A 20,820-nucleotide genomic window follows, 5' to 3' on the forward strand; every position below is an offset into this window, starting at 1 on the left:
CTAAGCATTATTACTCCTGCTTAAATAACTAGGAAAATAAAAGTCTAAGATTTCCCAAATATGATTTTCAAATTGTTGCCTTGCATGTAACATTTATTATAATGGGTTTGAAAGAAAAGAATGGATTTCAGTCTTTTCATCCTCCACTTGCCAAGCACGGGCTGTCCTAGAAAGCACAGGAGGTTCCTCACCCCAAATCCCTAGAAATCAGTGTGACTTTGGAGCATGCTGCAGTAATCACATCGAGTTGATACTGAATCTTTCATGATACAAATACAAATGTATAATTAAAAACTTTCATTTGCAAAACTCCAATTAATACCAATTTACTGGTGGGTTTTCATAATATGCCAGAAAATTAATATTGTGAAGGTAAATACCATATAGATATAAAAATATGTACATGTCTTTTATTCACTCAAAATAACAGTAACTAATATTCAGGCAATTTGATCAACTTCTAGTAAACAGAACCAATTAATATTCTCTTAAAATATAATTATTTAACTCCTTTCCTAAAATTCTCTATTTAGAAGTGTAATGCAGACTTACAAAAAAAGAAAAAACAGAGCAAAAATTAAGGAATGAAATGGCAAATAAAGTAGTCCACAAGTCAAAAAACTCTAGTTTTAAGAATGGAAGGTCATTTTTTAGAATGCTGGCATCTGACTAATTTCTGTAACCGTTAATGTTGTAATCAAAGGTTTTGTTGGGATTTATTGTCATACGCATGTATGTAAGAAGAGGTAAAGAATACAATCTTATAAAACCCTAAAATGTACTACCCTTATACAACAATTATATTTATATTTTCCATATTGGTTTCAATATGAAGAACTTTCCTTTCTTCATTGACCAAGGTAGCTGAAAATGTTTATAAAGCTGAGTCCAGAAAAGTATGGTACAAAATAAACTAGAGTTCCTAATATTCCCACTTTCAAATCAAAATACTTCAAACTGGAGTTATTTTCTAATCCCACCAGCTGTTCCTCTTTTACTCACTACTGTAACTAATGACCATTAGTAATTTAACTCTGAAAGTGTGAGTATCATTCTTAGCACTCCTTCTCTACCTGCCTTTGTTCAGGAGCACATCTGGCCACTAAAGCCCACTGATTTTATTTGTAAAATAGTAACAGTCCACGCCCCATGTCCTCTGCTAGTGTGAGAGTTCCAACCCTGATCAGCTTTTACCTTCACCAGGTAATGGCTTCTCTTGTCTCCTCTCTCCATATCATTCTCCATTCGGTTCCAGAATCGTGTTAATGAGACATGGACTGGTCATATCACACATATATCTAAAAATGTTCAATGTCATTGCCTATAGAAAAATTTTTCTAACACTTTACAAAGACAAGGTAAGTCCCCTAGGATTTGGCACCATACTTCCTGCCTTGCACGACTTTCACAAACATCCTATCATCCAGAAAACTGGGATTCATCCATGTACCATACATTTATGTATTCTCATCACACCACATATGCATTCTATATACTTCTCTTCCTGGTACGTTTTGAGACATCCTTCAAACCCAGTTTTTGTAGAGATGTTTACAATCTCTGCCTCAAAAAGAAACAAATTGCCTAGTCCTTGTTCTCATAGCACTTTTAAAAATATCTCTTTAAAAACTAATTAGTTAAGAACCTATGCACCCCAATGTTCATAGCAGCACAATTTACAATAGGCAAGTACTGGAAGCAACCTAAGTGCCCATCAGCAAATGAGTGGATCCAAAAACTATGGTATATTTACACAATAGAATTCTATGCAGCAGAGAGAAAGAAGGATCTTATACCCTTTGCAACAGCATGGATGGATCTGGAGAGCATTATGCTAAGTGAAATAAGCCAGGCAGTGAGGGACAAATACCATATGATCTCACCTTTAACTGGAACATAATCAACAGAAGAAAAAAGCAAACAAAATATAACCAGAGACATTGAAGTTAAGAACAATGTAACAATAGCCAGAGGGGAGTGGGGAGGGGACAGTGAGGAGAGAAGATTACAGGAACTACTATAAAGGACACATGGACAAAATCAGGAGGGAGGGTGGAGGTGAGGGAGAAAAGGCACACAACTGTAATTGAATAACAATAACATTTTTTTTAAAAAATTCTTTTTAACATGCCCATCTTAAGGAATTTTTGAGAGGGTTAGGCATACTATGTGTAAAATTGCTAACAGTGTAGATTTTTAATAAATGGCATTTTATTTGACTAAAAAAAAACCCTAATTAGTTAGTGACTCAGTCTCTCACTAAACTCCAAGTCCCATAAGCCTAGAGTTTCTGTCTTATTCCTCCTTTTGACTCCATCCCCTTAAAAATTTGTGACACAAATAAATAGACAATAAACACTTGTGGAGTGAATGAGTGATCAGTAATGCCATGAAAGGATCCCAAGTGGTGTTACTTGCCCTGGGGTTTTGAGGCTGGATCTAGAGAGTGTAATAGGCAATGAACAGAGAGATGTGCAGCATCAAGAAGTGAGGTTCCCCTGCAAAGCATGAGAGCAAAGTTTACATCTTCCTAGCTATACCCCAAAATCTGTTCTTTCAAATGCTGAATACTTAGAATTCTATTATCTACTGTTAAAATGAGACATAGAGTTTCCAGAGTAAAGCTTTTCTGTTGTTTATTTACTTAGCAAGCATTTATGGAATACTATTGACACTCTGCCTTTCACAGAACAGGGACTCAATGATGAGGGACTCTTTTGGTGATTTTCTCGCAGATATCAATGGTTATAGTACGCATTTGGGTTTACTCAATATTATTTTTATCATTCTTTTTTTGTTGTCTTAAATGGGGGTATCCTGTCATTTGGAAATGGCTCTGATGTTTATCCTATTTGATTTTTAGATGTTAGGTGATCCATGAATTTCTCAATGTGTGTATCCTTTTTAACTGGAGTTTATTACAAAAGTTTAATTTAGTTCTATGTATACTCAGCAACCCTATCCATAAATGTTCCAAATTCAGTATTACCTTAGTAGATTCATTGACATAAGCACTTTAATTTTCCAAATCAATTTCATGGAGCATTAGGAGAACTTTCAGAATAAAATATATTTTTAAAACCCAGCAGATGGCAGTGCAGTGCTGTCTTTAAGATGAACAATAACAAAAAAAAATGCTATTGAGCTTAAAGATTTTTCAAAAACTTAAACTCATCATTGTTATTCTGATCATAGACAAAAAAAAACATTCAAATTCTCACATTGCTCTGAAACATAAAAACATATGTCTTTATCTGGTGAGCATAACACGTCATTTTTAGAATGGCATCTAAATTTTCCAAGTTAATTTCTCAAAGTAAAATGCGTCTCTTGCTGCATCTCTATATGTAGGAATATGGAAGAGGAGCGGGTGCAGGACAGGACAGGCTGAGAGGTGCACATCGATCCGATCCCAATCAGACTATGGCATAGAACTCTTCAGAGCCTCTGTCCCAAGCAGCAAACAAATACTGAAGGAAGTGTTCATTGGGTTTTGTCACTACTCAATATAGCAACGTGCTGGGCATTTTAAGTGTTTTATTCTACCACAAAATGGCTTTCATTGACAAATTTTGCTCTTCAGAATGCAAACCCTGACTTCAGCCACAAAATTTTCAAATATGTTTATAAGTAAACAAAATGATTCTTAGTTATGCAGATGATGTGAAAAATACTCCAATAAATCGTCCCATGTGACATATATAACAATCCTAGGAGGTGTAAACATTAGGGGCCAAATGTTAAAACTGCAGTATTGATTTATCAAGATTAAAATCAACAAGGTAGATGTTCATATTTAACATCTATGAATAAACTTTTTTCAAGATGTAAAATTCTAAATTTTTACAGATGGTGAATTTATTACATGAAACAAATATTGATAGTGGAAAATGAAATATATGCCTATAAGTAAAAACCTCAATGACAAAATACATAAATATCTAAACATTATACATATGGTGAGAAATTAAATCTCATCTGCAGTAAGAATTCAATCTTTTCTTCTAAAGGAAATGTCTCAGTGGAGTGCCAGCCTGGTTCAAGGCCATGTGCTGATGCTATAAAATGTATCTCAACTGATTTATTCTGTGATGGGGAATTAAACTGTCCAGATGGTTCTGATGAAGATAACAGAACTTGTGGTAAGTAATGCTCCCTCCCTGCTCTCTCCCTCCCCTCTTACTTTATATAGACCATGTATATATACTGTCAATGTTAGAAACATCCAAGCCTGTGGAGAATGTTTTTAAGAGTTTGCTTGAGCCAAACTGCGAACATATGCCTGGGAGCAAGATCCCAAATGCTCTGGAGAGTAACGGTTTGCAGTGTATTTTATGCGTTTGAAATTGAGGAGGGAACATCAGGATTGTTCTGTGAAGATGGGAGAAAGAAGCCAGGCATCAGATTACAGAATTGTACAATTGTGTAGAAGGAGGGGTCTAAAAGGATGGTCACATATTAGAAAGAGGAATCTGAAAAGGGCACAATCTGAAAGGAGCATTTCAAAGGTATGTTAACCTAGATGCCCAGAAACAATGGAGGGGCTTGCTTAAGGCCCAAAGTTGCCTTTTACTAGAGAAGTTACATGCCTGGGGAGTGAGTACCTGTCATGACCTGCGCAGTGATGAGTTTATGATCAGATCACCCTGTGAGGTTGCTTTTCATAAAACCCCTTTTCTTATCCGCAGTACATACACCTAGACCACGTACACATGAAGACCATGAATATGTATGTGTGGACCGTGTCTGTATATGTGCACCTCACTGTGTGCACAAACATACACACCCCTCAGTTACCAGAGACTGATGGAGAATAAGATACCACAATATCCGTAATTGTAACGTAATACAAAATCCTTAAAAAAAACTACATTAATATTTTCCTAAACTTTATCATACAACATTGAAATTAATTCATTAAACAGAATGTCATGTGCTGATAACAGAAAAGATGTTGTGGTTGACAATGCCCACCATAAATGGGGGAAGAGAATGGCGTCCTTTTTCATCTCTTATTAAACTATCCCCAAGTAGTTACTGTGAATTTGAGTGATTTTTTTCCATGTGTTTTCACTATCATAATATCAATCTTTGTTTCCCATTTTAACCGTCCCTAACACAGTAATTGCCATGCTTTAATTTTCATTGTTGCTTTGATCTGCTTTTTGGCACAGAAACAAGTAGACAAAAAGTGTACTTGAGTTGTAGTTCTGTAAATAATGGAAGCCAACTTTGAATAAGATCTTAAAGTCTCATAAATAAAACATCTGTGTTTTATTCATAAATGTTGACATTTGTTAATAATAATATGTTATTATTATTATGAATTAGCACTTAAGTAGTATTTACTGAATGCCAAACATGGCTCTAAGTGATTTAAATGTATTTACTCTTTGACTTATTTCTTCATTTTATAGCTGAGTAGCATATATATGAAAGATTATGGCATAAGTATTTGAAGTATGTAGAGAGATAGATTGATAAGCAATGTAAAGACCTATTTGAATAATTCCAACCTACAATTGGTTCTTGAAAAATTAAACAGGCAGCATGAACTGAAGTGTTTTGGTGTGATTCACATCAGTGTTATCAGTGACCCTGAGCACAATTAGTTCCTGAACGTATAAAGGCCATAGTTACTACTTGCCATAATTCACTTTTCCAGTATTTGTCTCACTTTGCTCTTTTTGCCTGATATTAATTGCAGATGAATGTTCCAATGACAACCAAAGTTTTTAAAATCACCTATCCACTTACTGAATACTTTAAAAGGAAGGGAGTCAGTGTGTTCCCCAGCACCAACTCAAGAAAAAAAAAAAAAAGGCAACAACTAAAGAGGCTTCTCCTAAGAAATCTAATTCAAATGTTCTTGGATAAAATTCAAACCTTCAAAGTTTAACTACATACTTTGAAGTGCACTCAGAGCATATTGGAAGAAAGTGCAGGCTACAGAATATTTTTAAATCTATTTTATGTAACTAAATTATTCAAAGAAGAAGAAAGAAACATGTTTTTTTGCTATGGTGTTCAGGAAGTTTCCAAAACCTTCCATATTCAGAGAAAATATGATCCAAGTGTGCCATCATGAGGTGATACAGGTGATGTTGACTTATATTTCAAAAATAATAATGTATATCAGAGAGAGACACATAGCTTTAAGTCTGTATAATGATGATCAATAATTTTAAGTGGGAGATATAAAAGTAAATTGAATAATCAGAGAATGAACCACACCTATAATTTGGTCTTCACTGGCATGGAGTTAATAATTTTTATGATAAGTTAATATTGGTGAACATTTAAAAATTACCAGAGATGGATCTTGTGTAACAACTTGTCCTAATGCAAATTAGAAAGCCACGAATTATTTTGCCGAGCCACTGTAAACTCATGGCATCAGCCTCAGTGTTAGAACTGAATTAATTCTCTAGTTTACATTAAGGACAATCAAAGTGCATTGTTACTTTTCCGTATCTTGGAAATTTTGTGTTGATTGAACTTTAGTGTCACTTTGCCATCCGTGTCACTAGCTTCATTAATCCCCTAGACTTCCATTTCATATTTTTCTTGATTCTCTTCATTATTCATATATTTAAATTAGCAGTGTATATATTTTGGAAAATAAATATAACAAATGTTTGAATAAGCAAGTGCACACATCAATCAATTCATCTATATTAATCCAGCTAGAATTCAGGCATATAAGTTGTTTTATTTATCATTTAATCATTGAATGACGAGCCCAAAGCCAATGGCTTCGCCCCAACCCCAACCTGAGGGGCTTTTCTACATGAAAGCCCTTGTCCATCAATCCACATTCATATAAAAATTAATCCAAGGGAATTCCTTCTATGTGAAATTGACCAATGCTCTCTCTATGTGGTTTCTCTCTGTAATTCTAGTTTATGTTATTAATAGTCATGTTCATGTTAACTTTCTCACACAGCATCCTCTTTTAGTCTTTAGTTATTTAGGTTTGCACAACTTACAGCTGACTATAGCTGAGCCAAGAATTCTTTAAATTGTTTTTCTCTCCTGATTAGGTTTGCATAGGCAGAAATGTTCACTTTTTAGCTGACCTGTGAGAAGGGAAGATGCTGACTCACAGCTTTTAGGCCAGTGTTCAGGTCTATTTGGAAGTTGGCAAAAGTCCCCACAGATTGTTTGTGTACTGCTCTGTGTGTGCACAGTAGAATCGGGTGCATGGCATAGAACCCATCCACCCAAGTTCGGTTTGAACATCCTGGAGAATCCAATGCCCTGTGCACAAACACACAATTAGTGAATATTCAGCCAGCAGAGGGAGCTCCCAGAGGTTGCTAAGAGCATCCCTTTATAAACCCCAGCCCATTACAGGAAGCACTTCAGATAGTGCAGTAGAATGGCTGATATTATTTGAGAGGCTCATTTATCTCCCATTCAGAACTTTTTCTGATACCGAATTGGAAAGCACTTTGTAGTCTAAAAATCTATACCCCTGAACACCTAGTAACCCTACTCAGCCACAGCTAGGTTATGTCTGTTTTTCCAAAAGGTTATCCTGCTTCATTGCCTTATGTAAAATTACATTCTCCAGAAATATCCTGAAATTAACTGAGAAAGTATATAAAGTTTCTAACACAAACCTCTGTCTTGAAATAATAATATTGTGATATTATGAACTTAGCTATTATAAGTAGTTAAATTCTATTGCAATTTTATTTTAAATGCCTTCAGGAATATTCTTCTTCCTCTTTACTTGCAGGCAGGAATTTACTAAAGGCCTTTAGAGAAGAACTTGACCTGTAGGTTCTCCCTTCCCACTAAAACTCAGCAATTTTTTACAACAGAGGACAAATTGATCGTACTCTTTAGGACAGGCTACATACAGTGATAAACAGTCTTAGCAATTTCAGACAATAATGGTTTATTTATAATTTATATCACAGTCCACAAAAGGTGGCAGAGGGCTGAGGTTTTATGTAGGCAGCGAGGATGCCAGCTCCATCACTGTCCCCTCTGGCCCAGGTCCTCCCCTAGGTCCTCTGCAACCTACTGATGGACAGAGGGAAATAACTATCACATAAAGTATTCTTACTTTTATGGTCATTGAAGATAAGTGATTAATTGTCCCAATTATTTGGTATGATTTGTGGTGGGCAGAGTGGAAGGTGAAAGGGATTTTCTTTTACATCTAGAAAATTATTAAGCTCTGCATTAAAAGGTCGCACATTTTACTTTATCTTGAAATCATATATATTAGACTTAGCCACTTTTGTTTGTTCCAGGATTATACAAAAGGAGATTATTTCTCTCAACAAGCCACAATTTTATCTCTTTCCTGAGGTTTGCAACAAATTGTTCAGGGTTTAATCCTTGCATCTTGGGTTATTATCTTTTCTGTTCTCAGTTTTTGTTCTTTGTTGTTGTCTTCTATAGGAAACCAGGCTATCAAGTCATAATCCAATGCAGCCCATTCCTAGGTCATTGTTCTTAAAAAGTCTTTGAATCTAAAATTTCACTTACCAAAGTAATTTTTATCCTTTATACCAATTATACCAAAAATTGTTAAAAGCTAACTAAAAGTGTTAGATTTTTACCAAGGTTTTTATGTGCTGTTCTATTATTTAGTTTTTTCACCTATATAAAATATTTGATGTCATATAATAGCTTGTACTTTATAATTTAACAGAGTTGCTGTATAACATCACAATGGGCTTTTCTATCCATAATTTAGAATTCACTTATTCAGCACTCAGATTCCAAGAGTAGAAATTTAATTTTGATGAATTTCTTTGATTTCCCTAGCTTCCATCAAGGCCTCTGGCATATTAGGAATTAAGAACACACCAGGAGAAAAAGAACACAGTCTAGGAGTCATTGTTTTATACCATTATACATATCAACAGAACTAAGTAACTAAGTATGTAGACAATAATCTAAATAAAACTAAAGATTGTGCAAATCAAATGGTTTTTTGGCACACACTATACACAGCAAGTACAAAATAACATGCTATAGGGTGTGGGTCCCACCCAGCACAAGCTTTCGAGATGATTTTAGTCTAGTTGAAATGATTCAGATATAAATTAAAGATCTCTAATAACACATGACATTGCAAAGAAGCACACAGAATGTACATGAAATGTGCTACAAGAATTACTATGAAAGAGGAAAATGAAGAATCATGGAAATAAGACATTCAGGAATATTGGATGAAAATATTGAGCTACAAAGCAAGTCCATATAAAAGGGGCAAGAATGATGAAGTAAAATAAATTGAATTCTCTGTAGCCACCTTGTTATATGGACCATGTCCCTGGCCACATTCTGATTATTTCAGGAGGACATAGTGCTTATTGCATATATTTGAAATTCATCTTAGCTCCAATTTATGGGGAAAATACATCAAGATATTAGTAGGTATTTTTCTAAATTGGAAGTTCACAATTCAGTTATATTTACTTCCTTCCAAATATGAAAGACTATACTAAGGCATTAGTATTTAGAAATAACATGTTTGTCGAAAGGACTCTGTAATGGGGTGGGTAAGAGTGTCTGATGATAACCAGTGATCTGAAGCACGAGATCTACTTCCGTGGGATCGTTTCGGTTTTGTAAAATCGCCTCGCACAGACTCAGTGGTAAGTGTTCTGTAAAGTGTTCATTAACCAAATTAAATTCCACTTCATTTGAGAAATCCTTCCAAGATTGTTTTTGCCTAACATTAATTGCCATCTTTCACAGCCACAGCTTGTGATGGAAGATTTTTGTTGACTGGATCTGCGGGATCCTTCGAGGCTACCTCTTATCCAAAGCCTTCTAAATCAAGTGTTGTTTGCCAGTGGATTATACGGTAATACACATCTTCTATTCCCTGCTATTAAAGTCATAAAGTTATTCTCCGACGTAATAAGTCTTTCCACCTTTAGTGATATATTCATTTTTTTAACAACTGACATTTCCAATAGCTATGAAGCAAAGCCTTCCCAACTGATAACCTGTCCAAGAAGTTTCTCGCTTGCTCTTTACCTTTTAAAAAGGTCTTCTGTCCTATGAACAATACTCTCTAAAACTTAAAGTCATCTCCTTCAACTCTACAGCAAGTTTTCTTTTTTCCTGAGGTTGGCACAGATCAGGTGCTGCCAAATTAAATAGCACATGTGTGTTTCTGTGTATCACAAGAAATGACACGTCACATCACACACCCCCTCGTGCCAGCATAGTTTCTCTCTCATTATGTCAGCATCTCTATGGAAATCGCCTATGGTGCGACTTAGTTACTGCAGAGTAAGAGCTGGGACCGCCCTCTGCATACATCCTTTTCACTGTATCTTGAATTACACTTAGATCGGTTGCTATATATTTAACCTCCAAGCTCTTAATTCAGCTGACCAATCTAATCATTATGATGGTCAAAGTAATCAAACGGCTGAAGGCTGACCTACCGTGCTGTGCACCTAAGCGTTTGTCATGGAAGAGTGTTACCTGTTCCTCCAGATATTCTAAGGGAAAACAATTTTTACTCACACATAAGAAATACTGAAATAAACACATCACAATTTTTAAAAAGTGTACATAACTTCTCATCACTTCAAATAAGGTATTATGTGATGTAAATATCCACAGATATGATTCCTATGAAGCCCCTGAACATTTCCCCCCACAGAGCATTCAGTGTACGTGTTCTATGGAATTGACTTCAAAAAATGACATTCTGGTTAGTTCTTTTCAACGGCTGGATGAGATTATGGTTTCCCAATCCATCCTCCTGTAAAATAGTTTTGAGCTTTGTGATGATTCAATGGAAAGCTAAGAGAATCTGTATAACAGCTGATTAAAGAAGATTAAAAGGCAGAGCTTCCGGTTCTTGCCAAACAAATAGTAGGAAATGGCCCCATAAAATTCACAGGGGTTGTTCCCTGTGTAGACATATCCCGCAGATGGGATGGGGTGTGAAGGAAAGACTGTTTTAACACATTTATTTGGCTATACTCAAAATAAGAACATCCTGTTTCTTTACATAATTTCTATTTTGGAGCTAAGCTCCATGAAAGCCATGTAATGTAACTAGGGGCATAATTTCCTGTTTTCATGTTCCAACAACATGCTGCGTGTGTGCCAAAGACAAGATTTTGCATTTAAACCGGCGCACCGGGCGTCTTTGGTGAGTAGTGAACACGCAGCCGTCTCCCAGCCCTGAGTGTGCAGCGAGGCCTGACACAGTGCGTTCAGTCCTTTGTCGCTGCGCACCTTTTAGCGCTCAACTCACTGATTCAAACCTGAAAACTTATTTTATGAAATGGAGTGGCTTTTTCATTGATAAATACAATTTTGTTCCAAATATCAAAAAAATAAAAGGGCAATTCTAAGTAATTCCTGCCAAGTGAATAATTAACCAATTCAGGGCACATTGATTCCAATATAATCTTACCAAATTTAAAAAGAACCATTTATAGATGGTTATTAGCATTGTTCATAGGTAAAATGAAAAATACTCTATTTCTTACTTTAAAAGGCAGCAGAAAACCTTAGAAAAATCTTAATTTACTTCTGGAAATGGGAAAAGCATGAATCCTCAATGATATCTTCATGCAATCTTTCAAATTCTATTAATGTCAAATAAAAATAATTTAATTGCTGTATCCAGTTAATAACTCTAGGTCAAATTTACAAGGCTTATAGGCAGAAAACAATGAACTTTTGCTACAATAGTAATATCATTTATGTTATAATGCCACTATGCTAATTAAAGATTTGTATGGTTCTGTTCTTTTTACTTCCTTTTCATTACTTAATTTTAAAAAACTATTTTAAAAATCCATCATTAGTGAATAGATAATTTTAAGCCCAAAGAATATAAAATATTAACCTAAACAAATACTGCACTTCATGACAAAATTATGATTTAGTTAATTATATAAATCATATGCCTATTTCTTTCCTTTCCAAAATTGATTGTTATATTAGAGAAGCATTGTTCCTGACAGCTTCTTTTTCCTAATGGTGATCAAAGTTGGAGTAAGGGCAATAATTTTTCCTACAGGCTTAGAAGATGAGCAATTAAATGATGGAGAAATGTTTAAAAGGCAAATAATCTATATTTTCAGCTAGGCCAGCCCAGCCCTGGAATTATGCTAAGAATACATTTAGCAGAGTATCAGATTTTAAGAATGGGAGCACTGGAGACCGTCTGTGTGGGTTCAAAGCCAGCTTTTTCAAATGCAAGATGTGCAATCTCAAGCAAATGACTAAATAACTTTGACCAAAAATTCCTACCTGTATAGAATTCAGCATTTCTAACTACAGAGACCAAAGTCATTATTATGAATATTGAATGTAGAGTGCTTAGCCAAATAATAAGTGCTCAGTAAAACTGGCCTATAAAATGATTAGCTATTGAAACAGAAATGCAAAATGCATAAATTAATTTAGAAAAGTACCCATTCCCTTCGAAAAACCAGAAAGTAACCATAATGTCTAATATTATAGAAGCATCAGATATTGTATTCTCTAATTAATCTTACCTTTATTAATTCCTGGGTTATTATTGCACATGAGTTGTGCTTTTCTGAATCAGAAGAAAATGAAAAACAATATAATTTTATTTCTCTCTCTGCCTTCAATTACCTATTTTGAAAAAGCAAAGGACTCTTGTGCACAAAGGTTCCTAGGAAGCTGCTCTTGCATCCCTTAGCTTCCTACTTTGAAACAACATTATGTAAAGATTTATACATATATAAACTTCTGGAGACACCAAAACTTTAATTAAAAGAACAGAAATCATCCCTGAAGCCTTCTTCATTTCTTCTTCCTCTGTCTTCTTCAGAGTTGACGCTGGATTCCCTAAAGTTCTCATCAGCAGGCTCACTCCCCCGCCCCCCGCACTGACCTAACAGAGGTAGAATTTACATAAATGGCAGCACCACTGTCTGCCTTGTTCTCCTTTGCTCATTCTGCACTGGGAAGATCTGCTGCCTCTGACACTGACCTCCTTTTACCTCTGCCAGTCTCCCACGGTTCCTTAATATACCTGAGAGTGACCCGTGAGTGTGGCATCTTACATCTACCACTCTTCCTCCAGTGGCCCCGAAACCTGAGAGCACCTCACAATTCTGCTGGACCACTTAAACGTGCAGGTCCCAGAATCCACTCCTGAACTGTGGAACCTGATTTCTGGGTTGAGGTCCAGATGTTGATGAGAGTTCTCACCTTACCTCCCTCACAGCAAACACTGGACGGGTTCAAAAACCTGTGTTTCTGGTCAGATGTCTTTTGATTCTGCCCTGATAGTCACTGTCATTTCAGGATTTTCAACCCCCTTCCCTGAAGACTAAATTCCAGCCCCTGACCGGGATTCTAATTCAGTGTTTACCAAAACTGAGGCCTTGCTACAAATGGACATTTCCCAACAAGGACCTTCAGAATTTCAAAATTTCCTACATTTGCGATGAATGTACACAATTTCCTAATTTAGCCAATGGATTACTGATAATTTACCGAGCAAACAAGCTTGTCACGCCCTAGGTCAGTAGACCTTGTTCATCCAGCATCCTCCACAGCCAGCCTCAGAGGCTGGCCACTTCTCAGTCTACTACTTGGCTTTGAAAACTAGGTCTTTCCCTGTTATCAGCCCTTTTAATCCTCAGCCAGTTTAGACATGATCACCCTGCTCTGCTTCATCTCGCGGCCCACTTCCCTTCTGAGGAGTTCAGGGGAGCATTGTCCTACCTCCAAAACACTCAGGCTATTCACATTCTCATCCTGCCTCTTCAGGGGTCAGTGGAGTTATGAGAGAAGTTGCCTGAAAGACCTTTCCACCAAACTTAATACCTGAAAACGAAATCCTATATTTAAATATCAAATTAAAACTTTCTAGTGAACCTGTCACATTTTTCATTCTATTCTCTTATAGTGTCAACTACATAGGTTAATTTTTTAATGTATTAAAAAGTTGTGCTATGGCTTACAAAGTACTGGAGAATATGAATGAATAAATTAATCTCATATTTAAGTCATACAATTTCTGGTAGGCAAGACAATTAAGTATATAACTAACAACTACAAAGGAAATGGATAACATGGCATTTCCACCCTAAGGGGTAGCAATTGATCAAAGTCCATGTACTTTAAAAAGTGTCCCTATTCATTCTTGTTTGTTTTAAAAGTAAATACTCATTAAGAGTTTTAAAAAGTAAATACTGAAATTCAGTAATTGACTACAATGCAAATTTTAAGTAATTTTTTTCAAAACTATTTCAAATGGGGAAATAATGACATATTCTACAATGGGCTTTTTTGTAAGTGATATTTTGGTCTTCAAAAAATTTAAATTAAATTTTGCAAATTAAAAAAATTGACTTTTTTAATTTGCATTTTTAAATCAAGTACATATTCTTTCAATTTTATTATGCTGCAAATACAGTATGAGGGAAGACCCCCCAAAAAACAGAATTATATTCTGAAGAGTGGGCCCATCTGTATCAGTGTACCAGCTGGTGGTGTTGTGAGAGGCCGTGTTTGGCTTCAGTGAATTTGTTTTGAAGACTCTTTCAACATGTTTGCCCATTTCATGATGGGTGATTACGAGCACACCTGCCCACATCACGCTGAGGGTTCAGCATTTTTTGACCAAAAACAGTGTAACCCCTGTGCCCTACCACCCCATTCACCAGATCTTGCCCTGGGCCACTTTTTTTTCATTTCCTTGGATGAAAAGAGTTCTCAAAGGGAAACATTTTGCTGATATGAAAGAGGTAAAACAAAACGAAACAAAAATGGCAGAAGCACTAAAAGGCATCAAAATCAATGAGTTCAAAAATTGTTTTAAGCAATGGAAAAAAAGTCTTGATAGGTATTTTGCATCAAATCACAAGTACTTTGAAGATGACTGATGTTTGAACATGTAAGAATAAATAAACAATTTTTTATAAAAATAGGCTGCCCAAGGGGCTCATTTCTGGGCCTCATGTGGAGCACTGATGGAACCAGCATAGTTCACATGCCTGAGGGGTGCTGAGAACAAAGAGGAACAGGGGTACCTTGCTGTGGTCAGTGTGGCTTGACGTAATTGGGAGATGGTGCACAATTCAGAATTTATCCCTCAGGATGAACGGAGAGAAGTGCAGCCTGCTTCCAACATTGCAGCTGTTCCGAGGGCTTTCCCGGGTACTGTTATTTTTCTCCCGTGAGTCGGGCTGATGAATACCTGGTGGCTGCAGAGTACGAGGGAGAATGGGATGGCTTGCTGCTATAGAACCAGAGAACTTGAAGTGCCACATATGGTCACCAGAGGGAGCAAGAAATTAGAAACTCCTGAAGAAGAAAACTGCAAGACTCTAACAGCTCCTGAATAATCAATAGATCTTGGAAAAAAATTAAAAAGAAAATTAGAAAATATCTAAAGACAAATAAAAATAAAAGTACAATATACTAAAAATTATAGGATGGATAAAAAGCAGTACTAAATGTAATGTTTATAACAATAAATGCCTAACTTTACACCTCAAGGAACTAGAAAAAGATCAAACTGAACCCAAAGTTGAAAAAAAGAACATATGATTAATATTAAAGCAGAAATAAATTAAAAAATAAGAAAACAATTTTAAATAAGGAAACAGTTGCTTTTTGTATTTTAACAAAACTGATAAACATTTAGCTAGATTAAGAAAAAAGAACAAACCAATTACCAGTAAGGAGATTTAATCAGATATAATGCATCTAAAGTATTTAAACTCAGAGAGAGAGAATGGAGAATGGTGACTGCCAGGGACTGGGGAGTGGGAAATGGGGAGCCACTGTCCAATGGGTACAGTGTTTCGGTCATGTGAGTTGAAAAAAGTCAAGAAATCTGCCAGACAACTTTATGACAGTCATCAATACTGCACCAAATACTTAAAAATTTGTTGAGTGTTGATTTCATGTTATGTGTTTTGTTAAGTACAATTAGAAAATTACATTCAAATTCTAGAATGTATTAAGAGTTGTGACAATTGTCAAGTGTAGTAACCTAATTTTTTTTGCTTTTACTTTAGTGTAAACCAAGGACTTTCCATTAAACTCAGCTTCAATTCCTTTAACGTGTATTATAGAGACACATTAAATATTTATGAAGGTGTAGGTTCAAACAAAATTTTAAGAGGTAAGTTAAAACAATTATACAATTCATTATCAGAATGAAAATATGTGAGCAGCTTTTTGGAGTGATGTGTTTTCTCTCTATTTTGAACTAAATATAAACTAAAATTTCAAGTTTCTAAAAGGAATAAGTAAAACCAGTCCTCATTATAAAAAATAATAATTTAGTGCTTGATGTAAAAAATTTTCTTAGCAATAAAATAGTAACTATTTCACATGGTTCTCTTCTAATTAATATTTAAAATCATGTGGAATTTTAAAAAAAACTTATAATTATATCTTTGGTTACTATGCTTTGTTCGAGTGTTACTCTTCCCATTAAGCTAAACTCAGACAAGCACTAAAAACTACTCCACTATTTTTCTCTGACATTGCACTGGTTATAAACTCATAGAACCCTTTTTCTGCCTTTCAATACGGCTCTGTTGCTCCATCTGTTACAGGGCTACTATTCATAAAGTGGGTAAGACAATGACTAGAAAGGATGTAGGCTCAGTAAATGGTAGTATTGTTATTACATAACCACTTGTCGTTATGCACGTGGACTTTGATGGCACTGATAAATTAGGGCAGGAAATGCACTAATTTATGTGTACCCACCCCAGTTTATTTCATCTGACCCCAAAATGGTAGCCAACAAATATGAGTGAAGTTCCATGAGAAAATAAAACAAGTTTGAGCAAGAGAATAGAGAAGTGGAGTCAAGGGAATTACTAGTTTTCCTCACAATTTGGAGGAATAGTCAAATATAGAGCTAAGATGAGGTTGCAGATGACACCTGTTATTAAAGGTTATGTTATAACTGAATTTATTTTAATATTTTGGCCTTCAAATTGTGCTTACGAGAAATGAAAATTGGATTATATTTAATGAATGTGTTTGATTGATTTATTGACTTAAGAAATATTTAAGTATGTACTAACAAATGTACATTTTATTGGGTGTTATTGTGTGACTCTCAGCTACTGAGTACTGTTGATGGATATTCTTATTTAATATTTCAACAAATGTGCAAAGTATACCACAAGTCCACAAACCTAGTTAATGTTGAAGACAGAAATCAGACCCAAAACCTCTGACATCAAACACAATGCATCTCTTCATTGTCCTTTAAAAGCCCCAAGGACAAATACAATAATGAGTGTACACAAAACAGATGAACTCATGGTAAGTCATATTTGGTTAATAAATGAGCCGAGCCCTTTCCTAATCTACTTATTTCTGTAGTTGATAAATCCAATTCCTTAAATTTATGTCAACATAAAATTTATATAGATGGACAAATAAGCCAGTTCATATAAATTTCTCCAAGGACTAATGTGATAATAATAAATTTTAGCATACATTAGTCACAGGCAATATGCAAAGTACTGTTCTCAGCACTTTAACCAATAAATGTTTTCTGAAACCAAGTATACAGGTGCTGTTATAATCTCTACACATGAGGAAAACTAAATTCACTGAGATTAACTGCCCAAAAGCAATAGGTGTAAGGAACTCATGTTCCTTTAGTCTTCAAATACTTTGATTCGCCTCAATGTTATTTTTAATTATTTTATATGGTTATATTATCAGTAAGTCATAAATAAATCTTAGGGCCATTAAGGATAATAGTGTGAATAGTGCAGAAATGATCATGAAAAATGCAATAAAGAAACTAAATGTGCACATTTTAAAAATATATGAAACTATGTTTTAATTATAACATATAGGTAGTCTAATTTTAAGGTCCTTTGAAATATAAATCTACTTAAAATTTACTCAACACTTATTTATGATGTTCTTTCTTTTAGATTCTGTTGAAATAGTCATTCATGTATCACTTTTTCTTACTAACTTCTACATGATAAGCACGGAATTTTCAATAGTTCATAAAAAGGTCTTTCTCTAGAACTCAGTAAATAATAGCGGTGCTTTGTACCCAACCTGCAAGTGAGGTACTTTTCAAAAACTTCAACCTGATGCCCAGTTCAGATTATCAAACTAAAATGCTTCTTGCATTTAAACCAATGCTTCTTGCCCCTTTCATGAGTATCACTCCTGTCAAGGAGTGTCTTCAGACTTTTTTTATCTAACTGTTTTCCCATTAAATTTTAACATTTTAGATATTCTGTACATGTGTTAAATACTATATGTATATCTTGGCTTCATATGTTTAAAAATTAAGTTTTTCCCCCTAGAACCATTTTTTTTTCCCTGAGAGGCAATATAATCCCTTTTGAGAAGGTAAGTACTAAATTGTAAATTTGTATAAAAGCAAATTTAATATAACACTAATTCTTGTAAATCATAACACGAGGGCTTTTCATATCCCAAGCACTATTCTAACCCTTGAGAATCAAAAGTCTGAAAAAAAATTCCCTAAGTACATTGGATTCATTAAGACAGAAAAATGATAAAATCAATATGAAATAGAGATAATATAATCAATATTAAAAATCAATGTAAGGTAGAAAAATCCTTAAGTCAGAAAGTCTTATCTTGAGATCCTATAGTTACATGGATAGAGAACCAAAGAAATACTCTTGTTTCCATTATTGTGACTGAGTTCAGCTCCAGTAAGCCCAGCATGATAAATACCTGATAGTGCCAAGCTGACTTTTAGTTTTCTAACTGCTTTACTTGTGTGTTTCTTAGAGAAACTTTCCCAGTAAAGAATGTAGATATTTATGTGTATATGGTGTATGTAGCTAATAATTAAAAATAAAAATACAGTTTTTTCAAGACATATATATAATAATTTGATTTTCTAGTGCTTAGAAAAGTCATTTCAATTAAAATAAATTAAGCATATGATTAATGATTTTAGTTACGTGATGGTCTTAGATTGATACATCAATTTATAGAACAATAGCTGAATGGATGGATGGACGGGTGAATGGATTGATGGATGGATGGATTGATCAATAAATGAACAGATAGATATGTATATTCATTTTCTTTTGTAGCTTCTCTCTCGGAAACTAATCCTGGCACAATCAGAATTTTTTCCAACCAAGTTACTGTCACGTTTCTTATAGAATCAGATGAAAATGATTTTATTGGCTTTCATGCAACATACACTGTATTTAACAGCAGGGAACTTAGTAGTAAGTATTGTTTATAATTTAACCTTTAAATCTTCTGATAATTTAATACAGTAACAAAATTTTAAAAGTAGCAGAACCTAAACTTTTAGAACAAGTTTGTAATCTGTTTTATTATGCAAGTTCTTTAATGAGTATCTCTTACATATACTGCTCTCTTCTTACTACTTGGAAAGAAACTAGAGATTAGAAAAGAACTTGTGTTCTTCAAAAGAACCAAATAAACGGTTTGAGGAAAACATAAATCAATATAATAATTAAATTTTATACAGTGCAAGAATTCAAAGTAAATTTTTAAGTATATTTTATTGATTATTCTATTATAGTTTTCCCAATTTTTCCCCCTTTGCCTCCTTCTGCCCACTACCCTCCTTTCCCTCCAGTGATCCTCCCCCTTAGTCATGTCCATGGGTCATGAATATAAGTTCTTTGGTTTCTCCATTGCCTGTACTGTTCTTAACTTCCCCTGTCTATTTTGGACCTACCAAATTATGCTTCTAAACTCTTATAGCTTTTCCCCTATTCTCCCCCTTTCCCCTCCCAACTGGTAGCCCTCCAAATGATCTCAATATCTATGATTCTGTTCTTGTTCTTGTTGTTTGCTTAGTTTGTTTTTGTTTTCTAGATTCAATTGTTGAGAGTTGTGAGTTTGTTTTTATTTTATTGTTCATAGTTTTGATCTTCTTTTTCTTAGATAAGTCCCTTTAACATTTCATATAATAAGGCCTTGGTCAAAGTAAATTTTTAAAATTAGCATAAACTAATTCTGTGACTAGGACAAAGTTTATGTGGGTAAGCCAATGGAGGTAAGATGTAAAAATTAAAGGCCAAGAAGCTTGTCTTTGCTAAAGTTTTAATGGGGTATTATTCTAACACAGTTGACAACAGAAATCTGGTTTGTTTGTTTTAACTAAATGGAATGAAACAGAGTTAAAAATTAAAAAGAAAGATTTTGTGCATGCCATTTAATTAAAAACTCTATAAGGTTAGATTATTTTCAGTGAAATCTACTACAACTAGTGACATGTGGACTAAATCTAAAGTGTTTTTTTTTAATTCACAGATTATGAGAAAATTAATTGTAATTTTCAAGATGGCTTTTGCTTTTGGATCCAGGATCTCAATGATGATAACGATTGGGAAAGGATTCAGGGAAACACTTTTCCTCCTTTTACTGGACCAGATTTTGACCACACTTTTGGCAATGCTTCAGGTATAATTCATATTTAAATCACAAACTAGTTCATCCATTTAAAATGCAAAACCAGAATTTTTCTATTTTCTTTTTTAATCATGGGCTAATAAATGCATTTAAGTGCATGAATTATCAAATATACAAACAAGTGGAAGTGTTTCAAAATACATATTCTTTACCTTTCATGTGTGCAAGATGTTGAGAAGTACAGAGAGGCCATTAGAGACAAAGAGACTTGGGTTGTCACCCCAAATTTGGCACTATTGTTAGTTAAATGGACTTTTGTGAGGTAATTAACTGTTCTGAACTTTGCTCTACTTTGCTTCAATTTATTTTTCTTATTATTCATCAGTGTATAGAAATATAATTCATTTTTTATGCTTATCTTGTACCCTGTAGACTTGTTGAACTTGTTATTAGCTC

General features: G+C 34.6%; 1 protein-coding gene across 2 annotated transcripts in view; it reads left to right on the forward strand.

Moving 5' to 3' along the window:
* TMPRSS15 (transmembrane serine protease 15) overlaps positions 1 to 20,820 on the forward strand; it is a 112,232-nt gene that overhangs the window by 22,030 nt on the left and 69,382 nt on the right. For both annotated transcript variants that reach the window (XM_045194895.2, XM_053919370.1), the window contains exons 7-11: positions 4,011 to 4,142; positions 9,727 to 9,835; positions 16,014 to 16,120; positions 19,065 to 19,205; positions 20,266 to 20,415. In XM_045194895.2, the coding sequence (XP_045050830.2) occupies positions 4,011 to 4,142; positions 9,727 to 9,835; positions 16,014 to 16,120; positions 19,065 to 19,205; positions 20,266 to 20,415 (639 nt within the window). The remainder of the gene's footprint in view (positions 1 to 4,010; positions 4,143 to 9,726; positions 9,836 to 16,013; positions 16,121 to 19,064; positions 19,206 to 20,265; positions 20,416 to 20,820) is intronic.

This window comes from Desmodus rotundus, chromosome 2, assembly GCF_022682495.2.
Source record: "Desmodus rotundus isolate HL8 chromosome 2, HLdesRot8A.1, whole genome shotgun sequence".
Classification (NCBI taxonomy): domain Eukaryota; kingdom Metazoa; phylum Chordata; class Mammalia; order Chiroptera; family Phyllostomidae; genus Desmodus; species Desmodus rotundus.